The following is a 23,318-nucleotide window of genomic DNA, read 5'->3' on the forward strand; positions in this document are numbered from 1 at the left end:
TTTTCTCCCTCTTATTTCATACAACTTAGGCAAAAATTTTTTTTTTTTTTACAGGTTAAGGTGTAGCGCGGAGGACCAGCCGCGTGCGCGTGTTTAAATTTCCCGCGTGTAGGAATAAGTTCGCGCGCGATTTAAAGAAAAACACATAAATTCAATCAAAAAAACTTTATTAAAAATCTCTTATACATAAATTCCGATATCATTTTATCGTTCAAATTCTTATCTTTTACAAATTTTAAGCAAATATCATACATTTTAATACCTCTACATCTATGCAGAGAAAAATATACGCAAAATCCGCCACATGTCTGACTGGAATTTCCTTGAAGTTGTTTAGAATTAAAAGTTACGGTAACGCTGTTTCTTTCTACAAAATCGTTGAATTGAAACATGTCCGGCGGGTTTCCGAAACTATCGAAGAACTCGGTATTTTTGTTACTAGAAAAGTAAATAACAGTCCAATGCTGACCTTCAGTTTCTGAAGAGCCAGTATTTACAATATACAGTGAAGGGAAAAACTTTACTTTCTCGGGTAGCAGGTCAGCTGCAAAAACACCTCGAAACAGATCTTTGGTGAATTTATCCCTTTGCATAATTTTAGTTAATTGCGTAGTGTTCATAATCTTTTAGTTGTAATCGTATATGACAGTTCTATTCTTATCAATCTCAACCAAATTCTGAAACTCAGAGTAATATAAAACTGTGATAGTCTTGGGCAAGTCCTTGGCGAATTTTAATTCCAATCGCAAGTTACCATTCCTTATCAATTGAAATTGAGAAGTTGAACTACTGAGGTCGGCACTTAAATCAAAAGCAAATATGCAATTCCCATTGGGGAATTCCTCCCGTGAAATGTAGTTTCCCTCGTCCAATAACCATTGAGAGGTTTGAGTAAAAAGATTAGTATAAGATCTCATATATTGACCACCAGAAAAGTTTGGGGTAAGAGGTTTATGTGGAACGCTAGCTCCGTCAAGGTACAAGGCGATATGATTTAAATCATAAGGTTGAAAATTGAAGGGTGACTTTCCGTAATCACCCAAATATGCATTTTGATCTACAAGAGCGAAAAGAACTTTTTTGGGTAGTTGACCCATGAATAAATTATCTCTAACACATATTTTTGTACCACTGTTAATTGAGAATGAGTTACATTCCGTGCGAATAATCGGGTATTTCATGGTTGCCAGTTCCAAACATTTAGCGTGGGCGATTAACACTTCCGATGGTAATTTCACTTTACGAACGTACAGGGATGCTAACTCGTAAACCACTTTCCATTTAACTGCACCGTCTGCATGCACGCAAAATTCGTTTGGACTTTTAACAAACTTGAATTTGAGATCCGTTAAATTTGGGAAGTATCGAGGTTGTTGACAAAGGTCCAAGTGTACAGTTCCTACCATATCTATTGTTCCTTTTTTGGCAAAGGCCGCTCGCGTTTTAAACCCTTCGTTATCGTCCAAAACGTCAAATTTTCCGGCCGTGTCTTTGTAAAACATGGAACTAGTAAGAAAACTAGTTTTGGCGGGTCCTCCGAATGTCACCGCCGTTTGAAACATGGCCTTGTAAGGGTAGTTTTGCGGCGATGGTGTGACTGATCTCTCTTGAGCCGAAAGGTGTACTTCGCTGAAAAGACTATGCAGGAAATTATTTACCGGTCCAACTTTATCAGCAGCGGCCGGAATTGTTTTTCCATCGACCGGGTTGACAATCCTGACTTGGAGATGTAGTAAAGTCTTGGACAAGTCCAAATACGCGTCGGAACTACCAGCCACGGTAAACGTGATTGTCGAATTTTCGTTAATGTTAGAGATGGGGCTGTATTCGACCCATTCTCCACTCAGAATACTGGTATTGGTAAGAGGTACGTCGAAAAGTTCGACTTCGCTACTGATTGACCCATGCGAACCGGGATGGACATGTGTCATTATATTTTTTAGGTAAAAATATCTGGATGATTAAAGGATGTTGCTTTCCTCTTTCTTGTCACGACTGAACTGACGAGTGATCTAGACCTACGTCTCCTTTTATTACCATTCCCCGTCATTTTTCGAATTTCTTCCGCTGCACTAAGGGCGACGTCTTTAGCCGCGGCTTTTCCATGAGATTTTACAGATGCTTTTAAGGGAATCCCGCTAGCTACGTCCGTCACGACCTTCGCACCTGTGTTCAAAAACTTTTTACCGAGGTAACTGGCACCCCGTTTGAGTAGAGGTATTGCCCGGCGAAACGCCGATGAAATGAAGTTTCCCAATCCGTACCCGTGTTGCACCGGAAGCCCCCTGTATACCGCTAAAGAATTACCAATTTGAGAATGAAAGTGTTTATAATAATCAAATTTTCCACCATGTCCGATCTGGTTTAGAAAGTGTTGATCGTAGTCCGATTGGTTAAAGGACATATTCGATTTGACGACGTTCTTCATCTAAAACTTCAAGTTTAAATGACACGAGGACCTGTTTTACCTTCTAATTTATAATGGTGACCACATTCTACGGGGTCTAAAGTGTAGAGTAACGTGAACTCTTCCTCTCACGAAATCTATGGGGGTACCAAGCTCACTCATTATGTTAATTTCAATTGACTGGAAAGTATTGCAGGCGAGGGGGAGGTAGTGCGGTCTAGGGAAATCTTTGTCTACCGTTTCTCCGTCATTACCCTGCACGCTAACGATTCTTAGTAGAGGTATGTGCACATCTCCCACGGGTCTAGACTCGACCACGTCGCTATAAACAAAGAGTGAATGAAGTCCCGCGTCGAGGTCAAAGGGGTACGTGGCTATGGTAGACTGGGAAAAAGTCGTTGATTCCGTGGAATCTTTCGAAAATCCGAGAATAACAGCTAACTCCCCCGGTATAGTTAACAAATAATCCTCTTTGAGAGAAATTTGTACTCTTCGTATGCGCTTTATGTAACTAAAGGAATACTTGAGCTGGGCGGGAATTGAAGGTTCACGCGTAATAACGCCCGCCACGTCATCCTCGACGTAGTTAAGTTGCTCGATAAGGTCCTGGATATTACCATAATATCCGGCGGGTAACTCTATGATTGTAGAATATACTACTCTACCATTACTCACGAGTATAAGCGAGCATGTCCTACTCAAATTATCCCAAGTGTGCGGGTAGCTAATTTCCGCTAAGCCTACTTCGTAAAATCCCTGTAATTTTACGGGTTCGGGGAGGTACGTCCGGAATTTACTTCTCGTATTGTCGGGGAAATACCTCATCGACGAGTCGGAAGGTAAAGTGATGTAAAAGCTCATACTATATCTATTTCCTGAACCCAACTGTCAAAAGACGGAGAGTATCCTTTCCAACGTACTAGCTTCTCTAGCGTCCCGTCGGGTCTGCGACGTTTCCTCAATATCTTTTCTATTTTAAACACGCTAGAATTTAGGTCTTTACCCACTTTCTGTAATTGTTCCTTGTAAAAAATACCAGTAATCGGTTCCGAATTCAAATCCTGGATCCTATACACCGGTGGACTACGAGGTAATCTCTCCACCACTTTGAAAAGTTCTTCCGACCACGTGGGCAAGTAACCCTTCTCGAAAATATTCTTATGTTTGCTTATCCGGACTACGTCACCAATATCGTAAGGATACTTTAATGGTGGGGAGAAGTCTATATCGCCGTAAAGGTTTTCCCATACCCGTCTCGATGTTTCGGGTGTGACTTCAACGGGTTTACACTTTATGGATCGGTGATAATTGTTATTATAAGCTTGAACCATGTCTTTAAGAGCGTCAATGTACTTATAGGTATTGTTTTCCGTGAAATACCGATACATGCGACTTTTTAGAGTTCTGTTGAACCTTTCAACTATCGTAGCCTTCTGTTCGGAATCCGGGGCAAAGAACTCAATCCCCCTTCTTTTCAACTCTCTCTGAACATCCCTGCATATAAACTCATTACCGTGGTCACTTTGCACTCGCTTCGGCGAGCGACCGGACTCGAGAATAGCCTTAAAAGCCCTAAGGATGGTTGGTCCTTTCTTGTCCTTGGTAGCCACCACAAAGGCGTATTTACTGAAAACGTCAATGCAGCATAGGAGGTATCTGAACCCTTCATTGTGACGAGTTAGGTTCTTCAAATCGGCTAAATCAATCTGCCACTGCTCATCGATCCCATAAACTATTGTCCTATTTCTCTTAAAGTTTTTTCTAGCATTCCTGTGTAATGTATACGTATCTTGTGTTTTTAAAAATGTCTCCACGTCTTTTACCGTAACCTTTAACCCAGCCTCTTTAGCCGCTCGGTATAGCCCGAGAACACTTCCATATGAACCCGGGTCAGAAACATTAGAATAAATCTCCTTTAGTCTATCCATTAAGGGTGCAGTTGGTTACACTATGATAATGCCTGAAGAGAAAATCGCTAACCTCTATAATTAGGAATATGGCAATTACTAAAACCACAGTTAAAATTTTAGGAGATTTAAAAAATGTGTCTACTAGGTTGGCTAACACCACAAAAGTACCCACCTGATTATCACAACCTTCCATATCGGAATACTTAAAATGAATGAAACGTGGAATGTAAATGAATCGTATTTTATTAAAAACAAGTGCTACAAGTTTATCCAATTTCCGAAACCCTCACCAGTCTGAGCGGGCAAATAATAATCCTCCTTCACTTCTTCTTTCTCCACTTTTTCTTTCTTCGCTTCACTTTTTTCAGGCGGGGGTGGGTCTGTTTTTCTAATTTTAATTAATGTTCTTGGTACATTAACCGTATACAAAAGTTGGTAAAACTGTGGGGCACCAATGACGGACGACTGTTTTTTAGAACTCTTCGCGGTATAAGCTAATAAATCAATTATATTTGAACCGATGATTTTACGGTTCTCATATATTAACTCTCCGGCGTGTGTCCATCTTATTTTTGATATACGGTCAATCCATTTGTACAAGTTCAAACAATCAGCTGCGCTATAGGAGGGAACCGAAGAGACGATTTCAGGACCCCAATTCCGGTTTTTTGCTGGTTTTACTTTCGCCCTTTTCACCGTTTTACTAATTTCCCTCGAAAGTACGTGGTTATATCTTAATAGTTTATCAGTATCGTTTAATTTAGTATCGTTTATGATGGATTTCAACTTATCCTCCTTATCCAACTCCATTGAAGTGTCGACTTTTAAACCGCTATTTGAATTTAACCTATTATACGTTTCTTCGGAAATTAATAACATTTTTCGCGCCATTTTTACTTTATAGCTCGACTTATAGCCGCACCTGCTACTGAACTAATGATAGATAGTAACGGTCCGAGAAGTAAAGGGATGAAACCTCCGTTTTGAATTAATAGTCTCCTTTTCTTTGAAGGGAGTATGTTGGACGTAACCTTTCTTATAACGTGTCGATGTTTCTTCAACCGCTCCTTCTCCTCCACTGAAAGAGGGACATTGCCCCGTAGGATATTTATACAACACTCGACAATAGATTTAATCGCTTCTTTATTGGCAAATTTAATTGCGGCATTTCTTTGACATGAGTTACAATTTGCAATATATTTTAAAAAATTTAAATTTTCGTCGACTCGTTTTGACGGAGCCATTCCGCAAGTTTGGACGCCTTCACCAAGGTACAGTTGTTGCTGTCCCTATGAAAAGTGCAAGCCCTGGGGGTATCGCACTCGATACTTGATAATCTCGGGCAACCGTAGTCTTCGGCGTTGATAACTTCGCACCCCAAGAACCTTGATAGGGTTTCGGCCTTCTCCGCTCCTTTCGTCACGTATGACGATGCTCTAGCTCGAATATAGTCGGCGGCCTCCTGCGTCGTCTCGTATGGGTAGTCTCCCTCCTCGAATGCTAGATCGCAAGTGTTCCTTGAGAGCCACCTGCATTGCCTTTTATCCTTGACGGATAACTCTGAGAACTTGCATGGGGATTGGAAGATCCAGACTTCGTGGACGTCGGTCTCCTTCACGTACATCGTCAGCTCCTTGATTATCCATTGCCCCTTTATCCGGAAAAAATTCGCTTCAAGGATTGCCGTCATTTCGGTATGAACAGTGCTGCTTGTTGACCTGGAAGTATACCTGTTCTTAGACGGTGGTTATCTAGGGTGTTAGCCTTAAGGTCTACAAATAGATATCCGTAAGGTTCCAAAGTCGCCTGTCTAAAGGAGTCTACCACGTATTTACTATTTCCCGGCGAAATTTGTTTCGCAAGATGGATAATGGCAGACTGATCACGTGGTGTTTTAAATATAACCAAGTAATGGGCATTTAAGTTTAAGGTACGAATTTCCTTCCCAGGATAATAAAGATTCTGCATTAAAATTAAAACTGAGGTATTCCTATGGTGCGAGCCCCTAATGAAAAGATTCGTCACGTCCTTATTATTCGCTATTTCACATAGTAAGTCGTCTAATATAACGAAGTTCCTCACACTAGCATCTAGGGAGTTAACATCTAATAAACCCTCGTGAAATTCTACACTCGGAGTATGGGATAGTATAGCACCGTATAGTTTCGACTGATACTCCGTGTAACACCAAATTATTCTTTCGGGGGTGGGCGAAATACATATATCCTTATGCTTAATTAATTCTCCTACGAAAACACTTTTCCCACAGCCGGTGACTCCAGCCACTAGTCCGGTAAAGGGGTGTTGCATACTTAAATCCATATCGATAAATGCGGGAGGAATTAACTATCGTAAACTTATATTTAAAGAAATTTATACTTACATTTTTCGGATCTGGATCGGTACTTCAAGGATGGATGTAGAATGCCTTATCTTTAAACCGTCCTCGTCTTTTATACTTTAATGTCACGTGACTTTCTGACCATGTAAACATGGCGCTCTTTTTAGACCAATCACGTTCTTATAGTTAAACCACGTGTATGACAAAGGTTATTTACCACGTTGTCGAATATGACGCTTAAGCCTAACATTGACGCCATGATTGATTCACTGACGTCATAGCAGGATTGTGAGAAAAAATATTTGATTCACTGGCGCCATAAGAAGAAAAATTCCGTGGGCGTCCATTGACGCCATATTTACTGGTGCCAGATCATGTGCCATCTGGCACTGACTGACGCCAGTGAGGTGAAAGTAACACTTTCTATCTACTAATGACCCTTGCTATACTTGTGTCGCCTACGTAAAGGCTATTGCGAAGGCGAAGTTTATTGGAATAAAATAAAAATTCTGAATTAACTGGAAAAAACCACAGTTAGGTTGGGGTACCAAAACCTTCACCCACAAAGTGATTTCTTTTAATATGGCAATTACTTATGGTTAGGTGGGGGTAGACAAAACCTGGCGTCAAACGTTTATTATTGTTAAGCGGGTAAAAATAAATATTTCTAATATAATCCAGGTTTAATTTATATTATTTTAAATTGCAAACGGAAAACAAAAAGAAAAAATTAGCAATGATTGACTCTTTATGAATATGGTAAGACGTGGGGGTGGAAACAAATTGCTGCCTTCCCCCAACTAACGCCACTGCATTCTTGAACACATTTCAGGCATTTTCTCTAATCATTCAAATCATATTGCCGTTGAGTTTTTGTTTCTATCTTAAATAGTTATTTAGAAAGAAAATAAAAACCACACTTTGGGGAGGGTAAAATTCCTCCCCTTCTCGCTCCCATAATGCGGCCCAAGAAACTTGTCAACAATTAATTTCTTGCTGAGCAAGGTCCATTTTATATGTTCCAAGTCAAAAATTGCTTTTTACAAACAATGCTAGCGGCAACATATTTTTGGACAATTGAAACCATACTATCGTGTTTAAAAAGGCGTTGCATTTTCCCGTTAGGAAAACATTTAGAATCTAAACATCGTTTTTTCTGTGTAGGAGCTGAAACCATTCTTAAAACCACGTTCCAAATGAATTTAAAATGGAATTTAACCATTTTCTATTCGTTAATTTTTATCTTTCAAGATCCCTAAAAATAAGAATAACGAAAAACCAACCTGTAAATAACAGTGTCAAGTTTTTTTAGGTTTCTATGAGCCTAGATGTTTTTTAAGTATACTTTTCATTGATTTTTTGTTTTACATGTTGTTAGCCTAGTTTTATTTGTTACTTAAAGGGGGACTCTCAGCTGAAAATCTTAGTGCCATGTTTTATTTTTTCCTGGTTCACTTCAATTAATTATGAAGTCTCAAATTTATTTCTGATTTTTCAAACAATTTTTTCAATGAAAATTAAATTTTTTAAAATTTGTTAGGCTTAGCAATGGGTCTCGATTTTAGCGCACTTACCTACCGGCCAATAAAAATCTCTTTAGGGATAGAGCCAAATCAGCCAATCCCGTGAGGGTTAGAAAATATTAAGTGGTATGTTGTCTGCTTCAAACAGGAAAAGCCGAGTTCCCAAGGGCGGGAAATAAGTATTTTTTTAGAGTGGGCTCGTTACCAGTGACTCCGCGGTGCCCGTCGTCTGCTAAAGTTTGAGGAGGATAGTAATTGTGTTGCAGCTTGACACTGCTGAGTTGTAAAAGATGGGTTTTTTAATTTTTTCCATCTCGAAGATCACATATAATAATAGCATGAATTTATTTATTAACATGAATATATATGTGTATCATTAGCCTTTCTATCATGTTATTCAGGGATGGGAGGGACCTTTCTATTACATACGCGTTTAACGTCATCGCGGTAGCCAATCAAAATCGAGACACCTGGAAGTTCGAACAGCAGACGACCAGTTTAACAAAATTGTATGCGGGATACAATTTTCGGTTAGGTTCACCAAACTGCGTCAACTGAATATTAAAAATGATCGCCAATACGTGAATAAATATCTCAACACGATGTCCGAAAGTGATAGTGATCTTTTAAAGGAAATTATATTAAGTGCCTGCAATGTTTTTCCTAATCTGAAACTGAAAACTGTTGGTAAAGTGCTAAGCCTTGGCCATTATGAAAATTAATGTAACGGTTGAAAGTAAACTACTAACATTTTAAATCGTGAGAATTGATGACGCTGGTTTTTCCCTGCTGTTGCTGTTAAATTAATGCGGTAGTTGATCAATTTACTAGCATAATTAGCCTTCCGCGTGACAAGAGCTTTAGCTTTAAAAACAAACCGACAGAAATCCTCTGACGTCACTCAAACTAAGCCCCTCCCATCCCTGAATATGTAGTTTAACTAGTCAATGCAGATATATATTCATGTTAATAAATAAATTCATGATAATAGTAACAATAATCTAAGAACACAGATCTTCCCATTCCAAAGGCTAATAACTAGACACTCAAGATATACAACAAACTACGGCCCGCCACATTTTAATATAATAAGATTACGAGGATAATTTGAGTTTAAGTGAAACGTATAAAAGCATAAACCTGCTAATTACTAAAGTTCCTAATCCGCTTATCGTTAGACGATCGAAAACGTGTCTTTCTTTCGAGTGCTAAAAAGTAGAATACATATTTCTGAACCTAATGCAGACGACGCAAATGAGACTCGCCCGAGAAAACCTTTGGGGGTTGACTCTTATAAATCGCTGGCGCTGATTGGCCGGTAGGTCGCTTTATCAGAATTCAAATGCATGTTTTGGATACAAAACTTCAAATATTGTTTTATACTATAAATAGCGCTTCAAAAAATCAGAAAAAATCCAAGGCGGCATATTTTAACATAAGGAATCAGAATAAAAATACTTAATTTTTGCCAATAGTGTCCCTTTAAAACAGTTTGATGTTGACCGAAATTTCATATGCACTTTGGCTCTAGGATTAAGTGCAATCCATTTCACGATCGTTAAACGTGTTACAAAAATATGGATTTAACCAGACTGTTGCTTACCTAAATGTACTAGCAAAGATTTAACACGTTGTCCAATACAATTGCAAGGAGTTTGGGAAATTTTTGGAGTTGACAAGCAATGTGTAGGTTAGTGATTTCATAGCAAAAGCAGTTTTTTCTTGGTGTTTTTAATAGCTTTGAAATTTGTTAAATCAAAAACGTTAACTCTTTTGTACTATAAGTAGACTACTACCCACAAACACGAAAACAGTAGAGCCCCTAATAGTTGCTTCGTAAAACCACTTTCAACAACGTCAGCGCTCAGAAACCAACTATGATTAAGAAATATGGGAAATTTATACAACCACGAGAAGTTCAAATACTTATGCTAATTTGTGTTAACTGATGAATAAAGTTACTGGCAATTAATGTACGAGTGGTCAGAATATTCATTGGAATTCTGATCACAAATTATTATCTGAAGATGAAGTTTCACATTGAAGAGAGACAATATATTATCGACTATTTAAGAGCTAGGTACGTTTGATGGTGAAAAACTATTTACAAATTAATCTGTTAAATAAACCTTAATATTTTCAATTAGGAACTTCATTTGTTTATGCGGATGCCTTTTCAGGGATAGAGTCTATAAATTCGTTGTATATACTTTCAATAAAATTTTGTGATTTAGGAGGCTTGGTTTGCACCAAAGTTTCTCTTAAAAACTTTGAGTTGCAATTTTGGTATAAAACAAGCCTCAAAAGGTATATAGCCGATATTATACTAAATTCAAAAATATCTGCTTAGGAAAAGTCTGAATCGGCAAATAAGTTAATCCTCAATAAGACTGAGGCATGCAGAGATTTAACTGTAAATGGGTATGCCAATCTCTCGGACAACGTAAGTACAAAAGCAAGAAATAAATTTAAATTACCCAATCGAAAATTCTACTTTTATCCCGAAGTTTTTAATTAAAAAGTGTATACAATATTTGTTCAGATTTTGCACATTGACAGAACAGCTCTTGCTCTTGGCAGAGTTTTGGGAAACCGGTTTTCGAAAACTCGAATAAGTGAGCCAATTTTCTTTGATTATGAGGAAGCCATCATTATTTCTAATCCGTTCATAAAAGAAACCACAAGTCTACAGTTCTTAATGATAGACTGGAAAGTTAGTAAAATTTACATTTTTTCTTTAACGAGTTAAATGTAAAAAATATTGAAGGTAGTGCTTAAAAAGTAAAGGTAACGATTAGAATAAATTCTACGTATCATGGATTTCCCACTAGGCCAAAAAGCTGGCAACCAAATATGCGTTAATATCTTAAGGCTACAGGCTCCATGGGGACACTCGAATTCGTCGTTAGAAGTTTTTCTTCACCGCATTTTTCTAACAAATTTGGTATTTTATGATAAAAAGTATTACAATACATTAAGCTTTAATTGAAACAGGCAGGTATTCTTCTGCTCTCCGCTATTTTACTATTTTGTTTCTTGCTGTGGAAAACCAAGGATAATAGTGACTACAAAAGGAAAACATTTCACTTTTCCGAAATGATTCTGTTGCTATTGGAAATTCTTTCCACGTTTTTTGCAAAATGTAATAATTAATATTAATAGACCCAACCAACAAATCTTTTGAATTTTTATAACGGCTCAGATCTCGTTCTTGGGCATTACCTGATTGGCTCGATTTTGCCATGCGCAGAACCTGTTTTACCCCAAGTGTCAGACTATGTCGAGACTAGTCCAATCAGAAAAAAGTAAATAAGCTTTCGTCCCTCAACGACAGATGGTGCTACAGGCAACCTTGTTTGTCACGTGATCCTATCCCTTAGACGGAGACGAGACCCTACTAACTTGTATATTTGTTGGTTGGGTCTATTGAATAATTCATGTATTTTCATAGTTTTAACAATGCCTAATATGACAATATTGATTTGTAGCTTTCAACAGACTTTCTAAGAACCTTCATTGGATAATTTTCTGCGGTTCTTGGCTACTCGGAACTCTTCTATTGACCTTTGAAATGTCTGGACACATGAAAACAGATTTCACTCTTAAAGAATATTTGGCAGTTGATAGCTTAAATCATATTTTAAACATGACGACTAAACGGATATATCTGAACTTTGAATTATACTTTTCGGAGATACAATTTTTTTGCAACACGGAATTACCAGTAAGACAAAAAGGAAGAAACCAAGATAATTTAAAATGTGATTAATGATTTCCTGTTCCAGCCCACGTACGCGTACAAATATTTAGATCCGGAAATGAGAATCTGCAGTTTGAGCATAATGGTGGAGGAGTCCATTGAAGTGTTGGACTGCGAAAACGATCCACCCATCGAGAATAAGGCGTGGTTCGGCTTAACTACCAATGATGAACTGCATGATTTGATGATGAGAGAATACTATTGCAACAGAAAAAAGAAGTTGGAGTTTTACATTGGAGAACACAGTTATAGGAGAGAATATTTTTTCATTTACATCAAGTCCTTCCGTGTCAGGCAGGATATCAAGGAAATTGTCATCAGATCGTAAGTGCTTTTCAGACAGATTAAGTTACATCAGAAACTTATAAGCCCCACCGAAGTTCAAATTAGAATCCTTTCCAGCTTCACGTTTGCGATGAATATTTCTAAAACTGGCTCGCTAACCGCTCCTCTAGATACAGAAAGCGTTAAACAGTATTTAATTTTAAAATTCACAGGGTTATGAATATTATGGAGTGCAACTTTATCCACTATAAATCAATACCGAAGAAAATCATTTATGAGATGTCAAAATGGAGAAGACCTCCGGAAGAATTATCACCTTTATCAATAAAAGTTGTCAGTGGATCTCTATTCTTGTGGCTAATTGGTCTTTCTATTTCAACAATCGTACTCATCGGAGAATTGTTTTCTATCAACAAAAACTAAGGGAAACAGGAGATATTCAAATATATTTCTTGCGTTGATAGAAACCTACATTTTTTGTCCCGGTCAAATTAAATGAATGCCTAAAAATAATACTGGCTACTAAAACTGAAATTGATGGCAAATTAGAGCAAATCTCACAAAAGGAATAATCTATCATATATACCTATAATAGCAGCAAAAGAACCCGGTGTTGAACATCGGAACATTTTTGTGTTTCCCTTAATTGGTATCATAATGAAAATTGTCGAGTGATAATTTAGGAAAAGACAACGGTTGAGTTTAATGAATTAAATTTTTCATCTGAGAATTATTTAAAAAAACAATTGCATCAATTATCATTAAAGCCTAATCAACTCTTTCGAAGTAGATTTTTTACATTATCCATATTATTTTAATGCTTTGCGTCTCGGGTTTAATTTTTTATATCAATCAAGCGAGGCTAAATTATCGTTGAGTGCTGACGACGCCCGTCACACAGGGTATTTCTGATAAGTAAATAATGAATTAAAGGGTGTGTTTTTGGATCAGACTAAGTAAACTGTCAAAGAACATGGGGTCTAAAAACACTACAGGCCCCAAAACATTGGACTCTAAAACCATTAAATTGGCCCACATGAGGAATAAGGCATATCAGAATACACATCTTGTTATGACAATTTCAAAGTCTTCTAACCTAAGAACTCAGTATTTCTCTAGCAGAAGTGTCCTGTACGCGCCAAACCTGGTAAAAGAAAAGTAGTGTAATAGCGCAATCTCGTTCAGAAGTTATAGGGAAACGTAATATGATCCATTAATGGCGTTAGTATGCTCAAAAGGTATCAAATGCAGTGGCAAATTAAGAATATTGTTGAAGTATATCGAGAGGGTAGTGTTTACTTTTTATAACGCTTGAATAATTCATTATTTTAATTTTAACGACTACAGTTGCTTATCGATAAATATCAAATTCAGGTAAATGGTAGTGATATACTCAGAAAGCTAATATTTTGGTTTCCCAACTTGTAATTTCAAGTCCTTTGTGGATTGGCAGGAATTGTGTATATTTTTTTTCTTAGAAATGAATTAAAGAGTGTGTTTAAAGGGTGACAAGCAGCAAAATAAAAAAAAACTGAGATTTTGTGCCTAAAAGGTAGAGCAGAAAAAATTATCCAAGAAAATAAATACTTTTAGTACATTCAGAATACATTTTATAGTCGCAAAATTTCAAAAACCCAAATTGGCAAAATTTAAAGTCTGCCAAATTTCTGGGGGCTCTATTTTAAATAGAGCCCCCCCCCCACGCGCCAGCGATTAGATACATTGGAGATTCTCGTTCCGATTTCCCACGATTACTGCCTTGAGGCAGGGAGCACATTATTTTTGTGCTCACTGCTTGAGGGCGCGTGACCCGGCCTGCCGATCGCGAGCGCTCGTGCTCTCGAGAGGGCGAAACATATGATTTTCTACGCGCCAGAAATAGTTTTAAGCCACGCCCCTAAATTGAAAATTTGAATTTCGCCGGGAATTTTTGTGTAAAAACGGTGTTTTGTAATTCTTATTGTGAAAAAACGACTGAGTATTTTTAAGTGAAATTTTGTATGAGCACGTTTTACATCATTCCTCACCAAAAAAATAGATTTCAATTAAATTTAATTTTCTGCACCTCCCCCTTTGAAATAACATTTAGGATGTCGAGTGCCCGTAAAGTAGTATTTTTTGAAATTTAGATTCAGCTCTTTTGGTTTTTAAATCATTAAATCAAGCGCCTTAATGTTTTTGTCAATATGAAAACAAGAAATATCCTTACACTAGTTTCCGCGAAGTAGCTGCACTCTATAAAGGAATAGTTTCTGACTAGCGATGAACATCATTGATCTTCGAATTCCTTCCACTCTCGTGATATTGAAAGCTCAATATTTAGAAAAAAAATTTAAAATTTTATTGGACAAATATATTGATCATATTGCACACGATTTATTCTATTCTATTGAATATATTTTATCACAATAAAAAAGTTGATGTTGAGCCCATGGACCGTGTACAATTTTATTGACCAAACATAACATATAAATCGTTTAATACACAGACTTTAGTTTTATTCGAAAGCGAAATATTGTTCGTATTTTGAATAACATTTTGAGCAATAAAAACTCACTCAATATATATGCTCAGTTTTTTACACAAATATTGACCAAAATTTACCGCGAATGATTTTCCATTTCCTAAAACATATTGTAGCATTATATTTGAACTTTGCACAAATAGTCTGGATAACGTTTTATTTATACTTTGTAACTTAAATAACGGGCCCCACGTTTTTAGCGCAATTTATTGAGCGTATAGGGTGCCCTTTAGAAAAAGTGTACGGGATTCCGAAATCCAATTTGATTTCGTCTAATTTCATTTGATTCAAAAATTCGACTAAATCCAACGGATTTCGTCGGATTTTGAGATCGTCCCCGTGATTTCGATGGACTTTGCGATATTTCTCTTGATTTCGTTGGATTTCTCGTGATTTCCTCGGATTTTGTGATTTTCTTTGGTTTTGGGTTTCGTGAATTTTGTAATGTGATTTTGTGATTTCTATAGTGATTTCTCAATTTCTTTACTGATTTTATGATTTCTTTTCTGATTTTGTGATTTCTATAGTGATTTTGTGATTTCTATAGTGATTTTGAGATTTCTTTACTGATTTTGTGATTTCTTTACTGATTTTGTGATTTCTTTACTGATTTTGTGATTTCTTTACTGATTTTATGATTTCTTTACTGATTTTGTGATTTCATTACAAATTTTGTGATTTCGTTCCTGATTTCGGATTTTTATGGGATTTTAAAATAAGCAAAAATACATTTGATTTCTTTCCGGATTTCTGATTTTGTTGTTGATTTCCAATTTCTTAAGTTAGATCTCTCGGGTAGCGTACGGGATTTCGAGAATAACCGACCCCTCTCCCCGAAACGTATTTTTTCTGATTTCGAAATCCCATTAAAAATACAAAATCAGTAGAGAAATCACAAAATAAGTAAAGAAATAACAAAATAAGTAAAGAAATCACAAATAAGTAAAGAAATCACAAACAAGTAAAGAAATCGGAAAATAAGTAAGAAATCACAAAATAAGTAAGAAATCACAAAATAAGTGAAGAAATAACAAAATCAATAACGAAATCACAAAACCAATAAAGAAATTGAGAAATCCAATACAAAATTCACGAAGTCACAAAATCAATAAAGAAATCAAGAAATCCATTACAAAATTTACGAAATCCAAAATCAAAGAAAATCACAAAATCCGACGAAACCACGGGAAAAATCTCAAAATACGACGAAATCCGTTGGATTTTATCGAATTTTGAAATCAAATGAAGTCAAACGAAATCCAATTTGATATCGAAATCCCGTACACCTTTTCCAAAACGTTGGACCCCTCGCCTCGGGGCCTATTCACTCGAAATTTTCTGTACCTCAAGCTACGAAGGGCTACGGGTAATCATTTTAAAGAATAACGTTATTTATAACCCTAAATCTGATTAGTTTGATTAAAAAAATTTTCAACTTTTGATTTTAAAATTAAATAAATTAAAAGAACATTTTGTAAAAAAAATTTAGAAGTTTTTTAAGTCTAATTTCAGTTAGGCGCGTGCTCTTTAAAGTCTAGATCTCTCGTTTTGTTAGCCACATCGTATGATGCACATCTACGATGAGGCTCTTAGTTTGACCTGCCCTGTTGTTGTAGTATTAGTAGGGGTGTCATAGTCCTGCCTTTGGTAGTATCAAATTTTTCGTTCGTCATTTTTGAACGTCGAAAGAAAATATTTTTCGCTTTACTTAACGTTACTGTTCACAGGTGGAGTTTTAAACTTAATACAGGGAAGAAGTTATTTTCTTAACTTTTCTTCCTCCACGGAGAATCGAACCACGGACCTTTCACTTGCCAGCCCAGTACTATACAGCCTCGCCTAAAGTCGCTTGTTAAGATGCGGTCTCGAATAACGCCCTATACTCGGAGAGAGAGATAGGTTTGTCACAGGCACGGTCCCCTTCTCTCTCTCTCTATCTCTTCAACTAGGAGTCATGATCTTATCCGAGGCCAGGAGATATAACTTCGCGGTTGGAGAGGCAAAAGTATATTAAATAAATTTTTACCGACCGGGCAGAAGTTTTTATCACTGTTTAGGGTAGGGCATCGAGGGGCTATTCACTCTGATTTTATGCACGGTGAATAATTTAAGCATTGTAAAAGATAGCGTTATTCACTCATTAGGGTAAGGTATAGAGGGGGTTATCCACTTATTAGGGTAGGTATAGAGGGGCTATTCACTCGTACGATGTGGCTACTATTACCAGCCCTTGGGTCGTCTTGTTTTATCTTTTGCTCGTTCTATTTTATTTCATTGCGTGAAATAATGCTTGTCTGTAGTTGCCACCGACACGTTTGATCGACTAGCCTAACTTTAGGTATAAATAAGGTATATTTATGTTGTTAATAAGTAAGTTATTCCTAATAAATTCAATTTAAATGTATTCCATATTGAAAAAAGGGTTTCAAGAGAGTATATGTTTTAAATAACACCTTTAATATATTTCTATTTCACGAATATACCCTTATGGTAATAGTTTTGGTTCCTCCTTATTTATTCTGGTGCGAGGGGTTAGTCATTTGAATAATAAGGTGGACAAAACCACAAAAATCGACTATTCGATTTCTAGAATTCTTAGAAAATCATCAGTAATCAAAATCTCTCTTGTGGGTAATGAAAGGTAATCAGAAATCTCCGATAATCACTAGAAACCACATGAAATCTTGAGAAAATCAGAAATAGTCACATGATTTACTAGTAATCTTTGCAATCACTTCGGTAATCACACCCTTCGTGAAATAAACAGGAATTTGAAAATCCGAAATAAAAATCGTAATACGTTGATATAAAAATGATCACTGTATTCATCGTAATTCACGAAGCATCCAGTGGTAGTTACGGCATTCACCAAAAAATCACCGGAATTAATTTTAATTCAAACAGGAATCACAAGTAATATGCGACAATAACGGAAAATCAGTGTTAAGAGTATGGAAATAACCTAAAAAAAATCGTGATCACAGAAATCAAGGAATTCGTTCATTAATCAACGGAATTCAATTATAAATTCAGAAATCAGTAATCAGGTGTTCAAAATTTTCGCGAATTAATCACATAAGGCACAAAAATAGTACTTTTTGTGTATAGTACATGCTAAACCTTAAAAATTCAAGACGCAGAAAATTTATTAGAAGCATGTGTAGTGCCTTTTTAAACCTTTGTCGAGTAAGGTCTTAAAAACGTAAAATACATTCGTATTATCATTTTCACTCATATATAATTAATGGTACAATTAGTTAGGTAAGTAGCTAGAACCTTTTTATTGCGTCATAATGCTTTCTGTAATAAATTTATTATATGTAAATATTTTCTTAGCCTTTATTATCTCGTGCTCTAAACAAATTGGGAAACCAAAGTAAACCTCTCCGAGTCGAGGCGCAATTAAGAGGTTTTTCTTAAATAATTAAATAATAATAATTGATATTAATTATTTTAATCGTCATTAGTTTACCTTAATTATAGTTAAATCGCCAATCTGAATCCTAACGATGGGAGTAGAAGCCAAAAATTTCTTTCTAGGAACACGTTTGCTCCAATTTGCCAACTGCAAACGCCGTGACAGTCACGCACGCACAGACAGACACGTTCAGTGTTATACCACTCCGTGACGTCATCGGCACTCGGAGAGGTAAAATGGTCTTGATGGACAATGACTAGGAAAGAGAAAGATAAGAGAGGAAAGAAAGTGAAATGGCATAAATACAAGATATTGAAATTCTTCTTTTTAAAGACATGTTTATAACTCCTGTATCATATATATATATTACAGTTGAACAAAATATTTTATGAAATATTTCATCAGTTTCGATAGAGCACGTGTGAGGACGAGTATTCATTTTATTATACAAAAACAAATTTTGCTCTGCAGTCCGTAAAAACTGCATTTATACACAACCTTTGGCGACACTTTTTCAAACCCAAAAAGGGCCAGAAATTAGAAATTATTATATGTATAGAAATTTGAAATTAAGTTTATTCAATATGAGAAATGTGGTTTTAATTGTGCAATTGAAACATCTATTATGATTCGAAATTTAACCAAAAAGAAAAAAGAACGGGTATAAATTCGGCATTTCGGAACAAACAATTAAAATCAATGATAATTCTCTGGACTCCGAGAGGTAACATTCAGGCTTCCCAACTTGTTATTTCTAAACAGAAATTCATGGTATTCAATTTTAAATATACCGAAACCAAAACTTTCAATACATTTTTAAGCCTTATTTCATTTTAACATTTAATTTTACTTTAATCGGAAACATGTGCAACAGTTCCAACAACCTGTACATTGTTTTTCTCAAAAGAAACTGGCTTGAAAAGTCAATAACAAAACTCAGAAGCTAATTGCTTCCTTTAACTGACCCTTTTAGAGACAAATAATAATTAGGTTTTATTGCTCAACCTTCGAAGTCGTACGGGGGAAACCAGTCACGGGAGATATTTTCCCCTGTTTGTGTGTGCCCGCCACTGGTGGAATTTACTTTTTAATAACCCATATAAGACTCTCTGAGAAACGTACACGATTAAATAGGTCTAGAACGATTAAGTTGAAACAACAGTGCAGAAATGCATGGATATTAAAAACCTCCTCCACCAAGTCTACCTTTTCATTATCTCAGAAAATAGTACTCTAGGTACCTTATATCAGTATTTTTAATTATCTTACCTTATGAAATGCAGCAACACTTTCACAGAATCAGGGAGCAGTAGAAAAGGAGACGTATTGTCTGGCAACCTTAATTTGTAACTCCCGCAAAGGTAGAATTTGAGGAAAGTGGGAGGAACTTGAATGCAAAGTTAGTGGCCATCGGATTTCCCGCAAACGCTCAATACGATATGCCTTCTAAGGCAGCGAGTACACGAACCAACACGTGTGCGTGGTTAATTTCGAAGGCACTATTTTTCGTGATTTAGAGACGGTGCAAAATAGTGATTCTATATAGAAACAATAACCCTCGTGACAAGCAGAACTAACGTTTCCTTCCTTTCCTTTAGTGACCCCCTTTCTTCCACCGCGGGAGAGTTATATAATTAGTCTCCTTTTCTATTCCTTGGCAGAGTCGAATATAATGAATAATAGGCAAAAACTTATTAAGGTTTTCAGCTTCATATTAGGTTTGTAATATCTCATTTTTTCGGAATTAAAAACATCGATCGAATAATAATTAAACTGTAACTAATACGACTATATCGTGTAAAGTAAAGCTACGCCGTATTAGTTTCCCGCGTAAGTGTCCGAACTAAGGTTGCCCTTATTTCGATTCGTGATCCATGATACGACGGTTTTAATAGCAAGTAGATAATTAGCATTGCCTGTAGTCACCATACACTGTAAAAACGTGAGATTCGTCTTTGAATGCTTAGACGTGCATAGCCCCAACACTGTGGTGGTACGCTTTAACGTTCAAATTTGAATAGTTTCTTTGCGTTCAAATTTGAACAGATCACTATTGTTCAAAATTAAACGCTCACGCATTCAAATTTGAACGGTGCGTAAAAGGTTAGTATATCGTGTAAATTTAAGCACGAAACCGTTCAAATTTAAATTGAAAATTAAACGTTTAATAATGTATGTTTTTGCAATCATTATTGAGCAACATCGGAGAGTTTCATCGAGCATTCATATTCAATTGCTTACGTTCAAAATTGAGCAGTTCACCATTTAACAATACATGGTGGACAAGCGTTTGATGAAGCATCGAAACTTAACAGTTGTAGCGTTCAATTTTGAATAGAGAAGTTCGATTTCAAATTTCATTATTGAATTCCTTGTGGTAGGCCAAACTATATTAAATGTAGGCACTGATAAGGAAGAAATCTAATGTGTTTAAAGCTAGTACATCTTCTCAGGGCGGGTGGACTTGAAACACATATACATTAATCGTTGTGTTGAATAATAATTCAATTATATGAAGAGAGACTCCACTTTTAAGGGACGTGTTCATTATCAAGTTCCCCTCAATTATAAAGGAGTATGTTTTACGTTATCAACCGATTTGAAGGCCTATGTAAATATAAGGGATTGGTGAAATACACCATAATCCGTAACCTTTACTTTGATATTATTATATAATGATGTTTATACAGACAAATATATATCTAATTCAGGGTAAATAAGCAAGTCACAGTAAATTGTTGAGATATTATTGGATTATTATTGAAAGTTTTGTTTTGATACCCAAGATATTGGATGATACTACACACTTTTCCTGACTGAACGCCTGACATTTCCAAACTGTTCAATAATGAACAACTGCGCTCACTTTTGAATAGGACTGTTCACGAGCCGAGCGGAGCGAGCTTTTTAAAAGTTCGGCTCGGCTTGAGTCAAAAAACCGGCGGCTCGGCTCGACTCGAGTCGAGCTGGGTCTTGGCTCGGCTCTAGCTCGGCTCGGCTCGAAAATGATCGAGCCGAGCCAAGCTGGCTCGATTAATATATACATTTTTAAAAAAATTGCTACGTCAAACTTGAGAACGACTATAAATGCCATCTCATGTTTAGGAATGTAGAGGTTCAGTAAAACCCGCTCTTTAAAATATGCTCAAGGTTAGAGACGAGAGATTTTTTCCACGCTATATTTCGTGTAAAAATACATCGGAAAGCTATTGGTGGAGAGAATAAAGACTAAAAGGAAAGCACTATATCAGTGACTAAGCTCGCGAGCCGGCTCGCGAGTCGTACTGGCTCGATGCCTGTCGGCTCGGCTCGGCTCGACCATAAAAAAGCTCGCTCGTTAATTAAACGAGCCGCCAAAGTGGCGGCTCGGCTCGAACTCGGCTCGCTCGTCACGAGCCCGAGCTCGTGAACAATCCTAATTTTGAATACCCATTGAACGCTGTTTTTCTTATAGTGTTGTTTTCTAGCCAAAAACACTCGTTTAAACCCCAAAAACACTCTCGTGTGAACGCCCATAACGCTCTCGTTTGAACGCCTATATCACACTCGTTTGAACGCCTATATCACACTCGTTTGAACGCCCATAACGCTCTCGTTTGAACGCCTATATCACACTCGTTTGAACGCCCATAACGCTCTCGTTTGAACGCCTCTATCACACTTCTTTGAACGCCCATAACGCTCTCATTTGAGCGTCAAAAACAATCTCGTTGGAACGCCATAAACATCCTCGTCTGAATGCGCAAAAATTTGTTATTTGAACGTCTAAAACGCTCTTCTTTTAATACTTATATAACCTATAGAACGCCATAACTACCATAACTGAACGCTTCATTAGCGCAAGGTGGTTATTCAAAATTGAATGGGATAAAGATTAATTTTTGAATGGTAATACATAAGTTATTCAAAAATGAATGCTATAGTTAAGTTCTAATCAATATGACGGTAGTTTGTTCAAAAACGAATGCTAATGGTTAGTTTTGAACGCGTAAAACACTCCTCGTTCAAAATTGATTATCTCTGGTTAAATCTGAATGCGTCAATAGAGGCTTGTTCAAAATTGAACGGTCGCTACCATTTTTGAATGCCAAAAGCACGCTCATTTTTTACAGTGTAGCGGATAAATTCAGAAGTTCGTAGCATTATTTCTCAGTGTATGAATTTTAAAATGTTGAACAAACTCTAGTTTTAGTTATAAACATTCAGCAATTTCATTACCGCATAGACTGAATCAAAATTTTAATGACCAAAAAGGTACAAAATATTTAAATAAATTCCTAGGAAAACTACTTTTAAACACTGTTTGAATCCAATGTAATCTTCTACATTTATTGGGTATTACTAGACTTAAAAGCCACTTGAAAAAAAAATCACCCTTAAAGGGCTACTATTAGCGGCCTTGTAATTTTTGGTTCCTTTAAATTAAATGCGGAGTCTCAAATTTATTTTCTGATTTTTCAAACACTTCTTTCAATAAACCAATAAAAATATTCGCCTACTAGTGACTTTTACCGCAATACACACCTTTTCTAGAAGCTCAAAAGTGTGGTCCTTCGTGATTGGTCAGAATATGTGAGCAACTTAGTAGAGCGTTTCATACTAATAACGCCAAAGAGGAGGGAAATAGGGAGAGATAATCGCATAGGCAGCCGTGATCCATCCGTATTGAGAAGAGGGGAAAATGTGTGATACGCGGCGGCTCTTAACGCGCAACTTATTCGCGCACAGTTGACGTTATTGGTTCTCCTCTTTCGGGCTACTACGTCACCAAAATTGCTCGGAAAGGTTTAAACGTTGTTAAAACGTACGCTTTAAAAATAAAAAGCCGAGGCTTAAGTGAAATGATCAGCCAAGTGGGCTTTTTTAAGCCAGGAGTTATTTATTTATCAGAGGTAATTTAAAATGGTTTACCACAAAAAATGCTGCTACTTGAATTGTAGTAGCAATACGCGGTATTCAAGTAATCCAAAAATGAACGGTATAACTTTTAAACCATTTCGAAAACCTATAACCAAACATCAACAATGTGTAATTAAAAAACATCATTTCGTGGGTTTGTGTGCTCAAGCCATTTTTCAAATGGTGATAGTGATCCATAAGCAGTATTTGGTGTTATATGTTTTAAAGTAAGATATTTTGAATATTTTCCT

At 36.5% G+C, this 23,318-nt stretch overlaps 1 protein-coding gene across 1 annotated transcript; it reads left to right on the forward strand.

The window, feature by feature from the left end:
* Positions 1-11,115: 11,115 nt before the first annotated feature.
* LOC149679067 (uncharacterized) lies at positions 11,116-12,903 on the forward strand. The gene is made up of 4 exons (XM_089837231.1): positions 11,116-11,323; positions 11,670-11,905; positions 11,967-12,265; positions 12,439-12,903. Exons 1-4 carry the CDS (start codon positions 11,278-11,280, stop codon positions 12,647-12,649), a joined length of 792 nt encoding a protein of 263 aa, XP_089693357.1. The 5' UTR covers positions 11,116-11,277; the 3' UTR covers positions 12,650-12,903.
* The last annotated feature ends 10,415 nt before the right edge of the window (positions 12,904-23,318 follow it).

This window comes from Phalangium opilio, unplaced genomic scaffold (genome assembly GCF_054372755.1).
Source record: "Phalangium opilio isolate 3A_F unplaced genomic scaffold, DU_Popi_V2 ptg000042l_1, whole genome shotgun sequence".
NCBI classification, from domain to species: Eukaryota; Metazoa; Arthropoda; class Arachnida; order Opiliones; family Phalangiidae; genus Phalangium; species Phalangium opilio.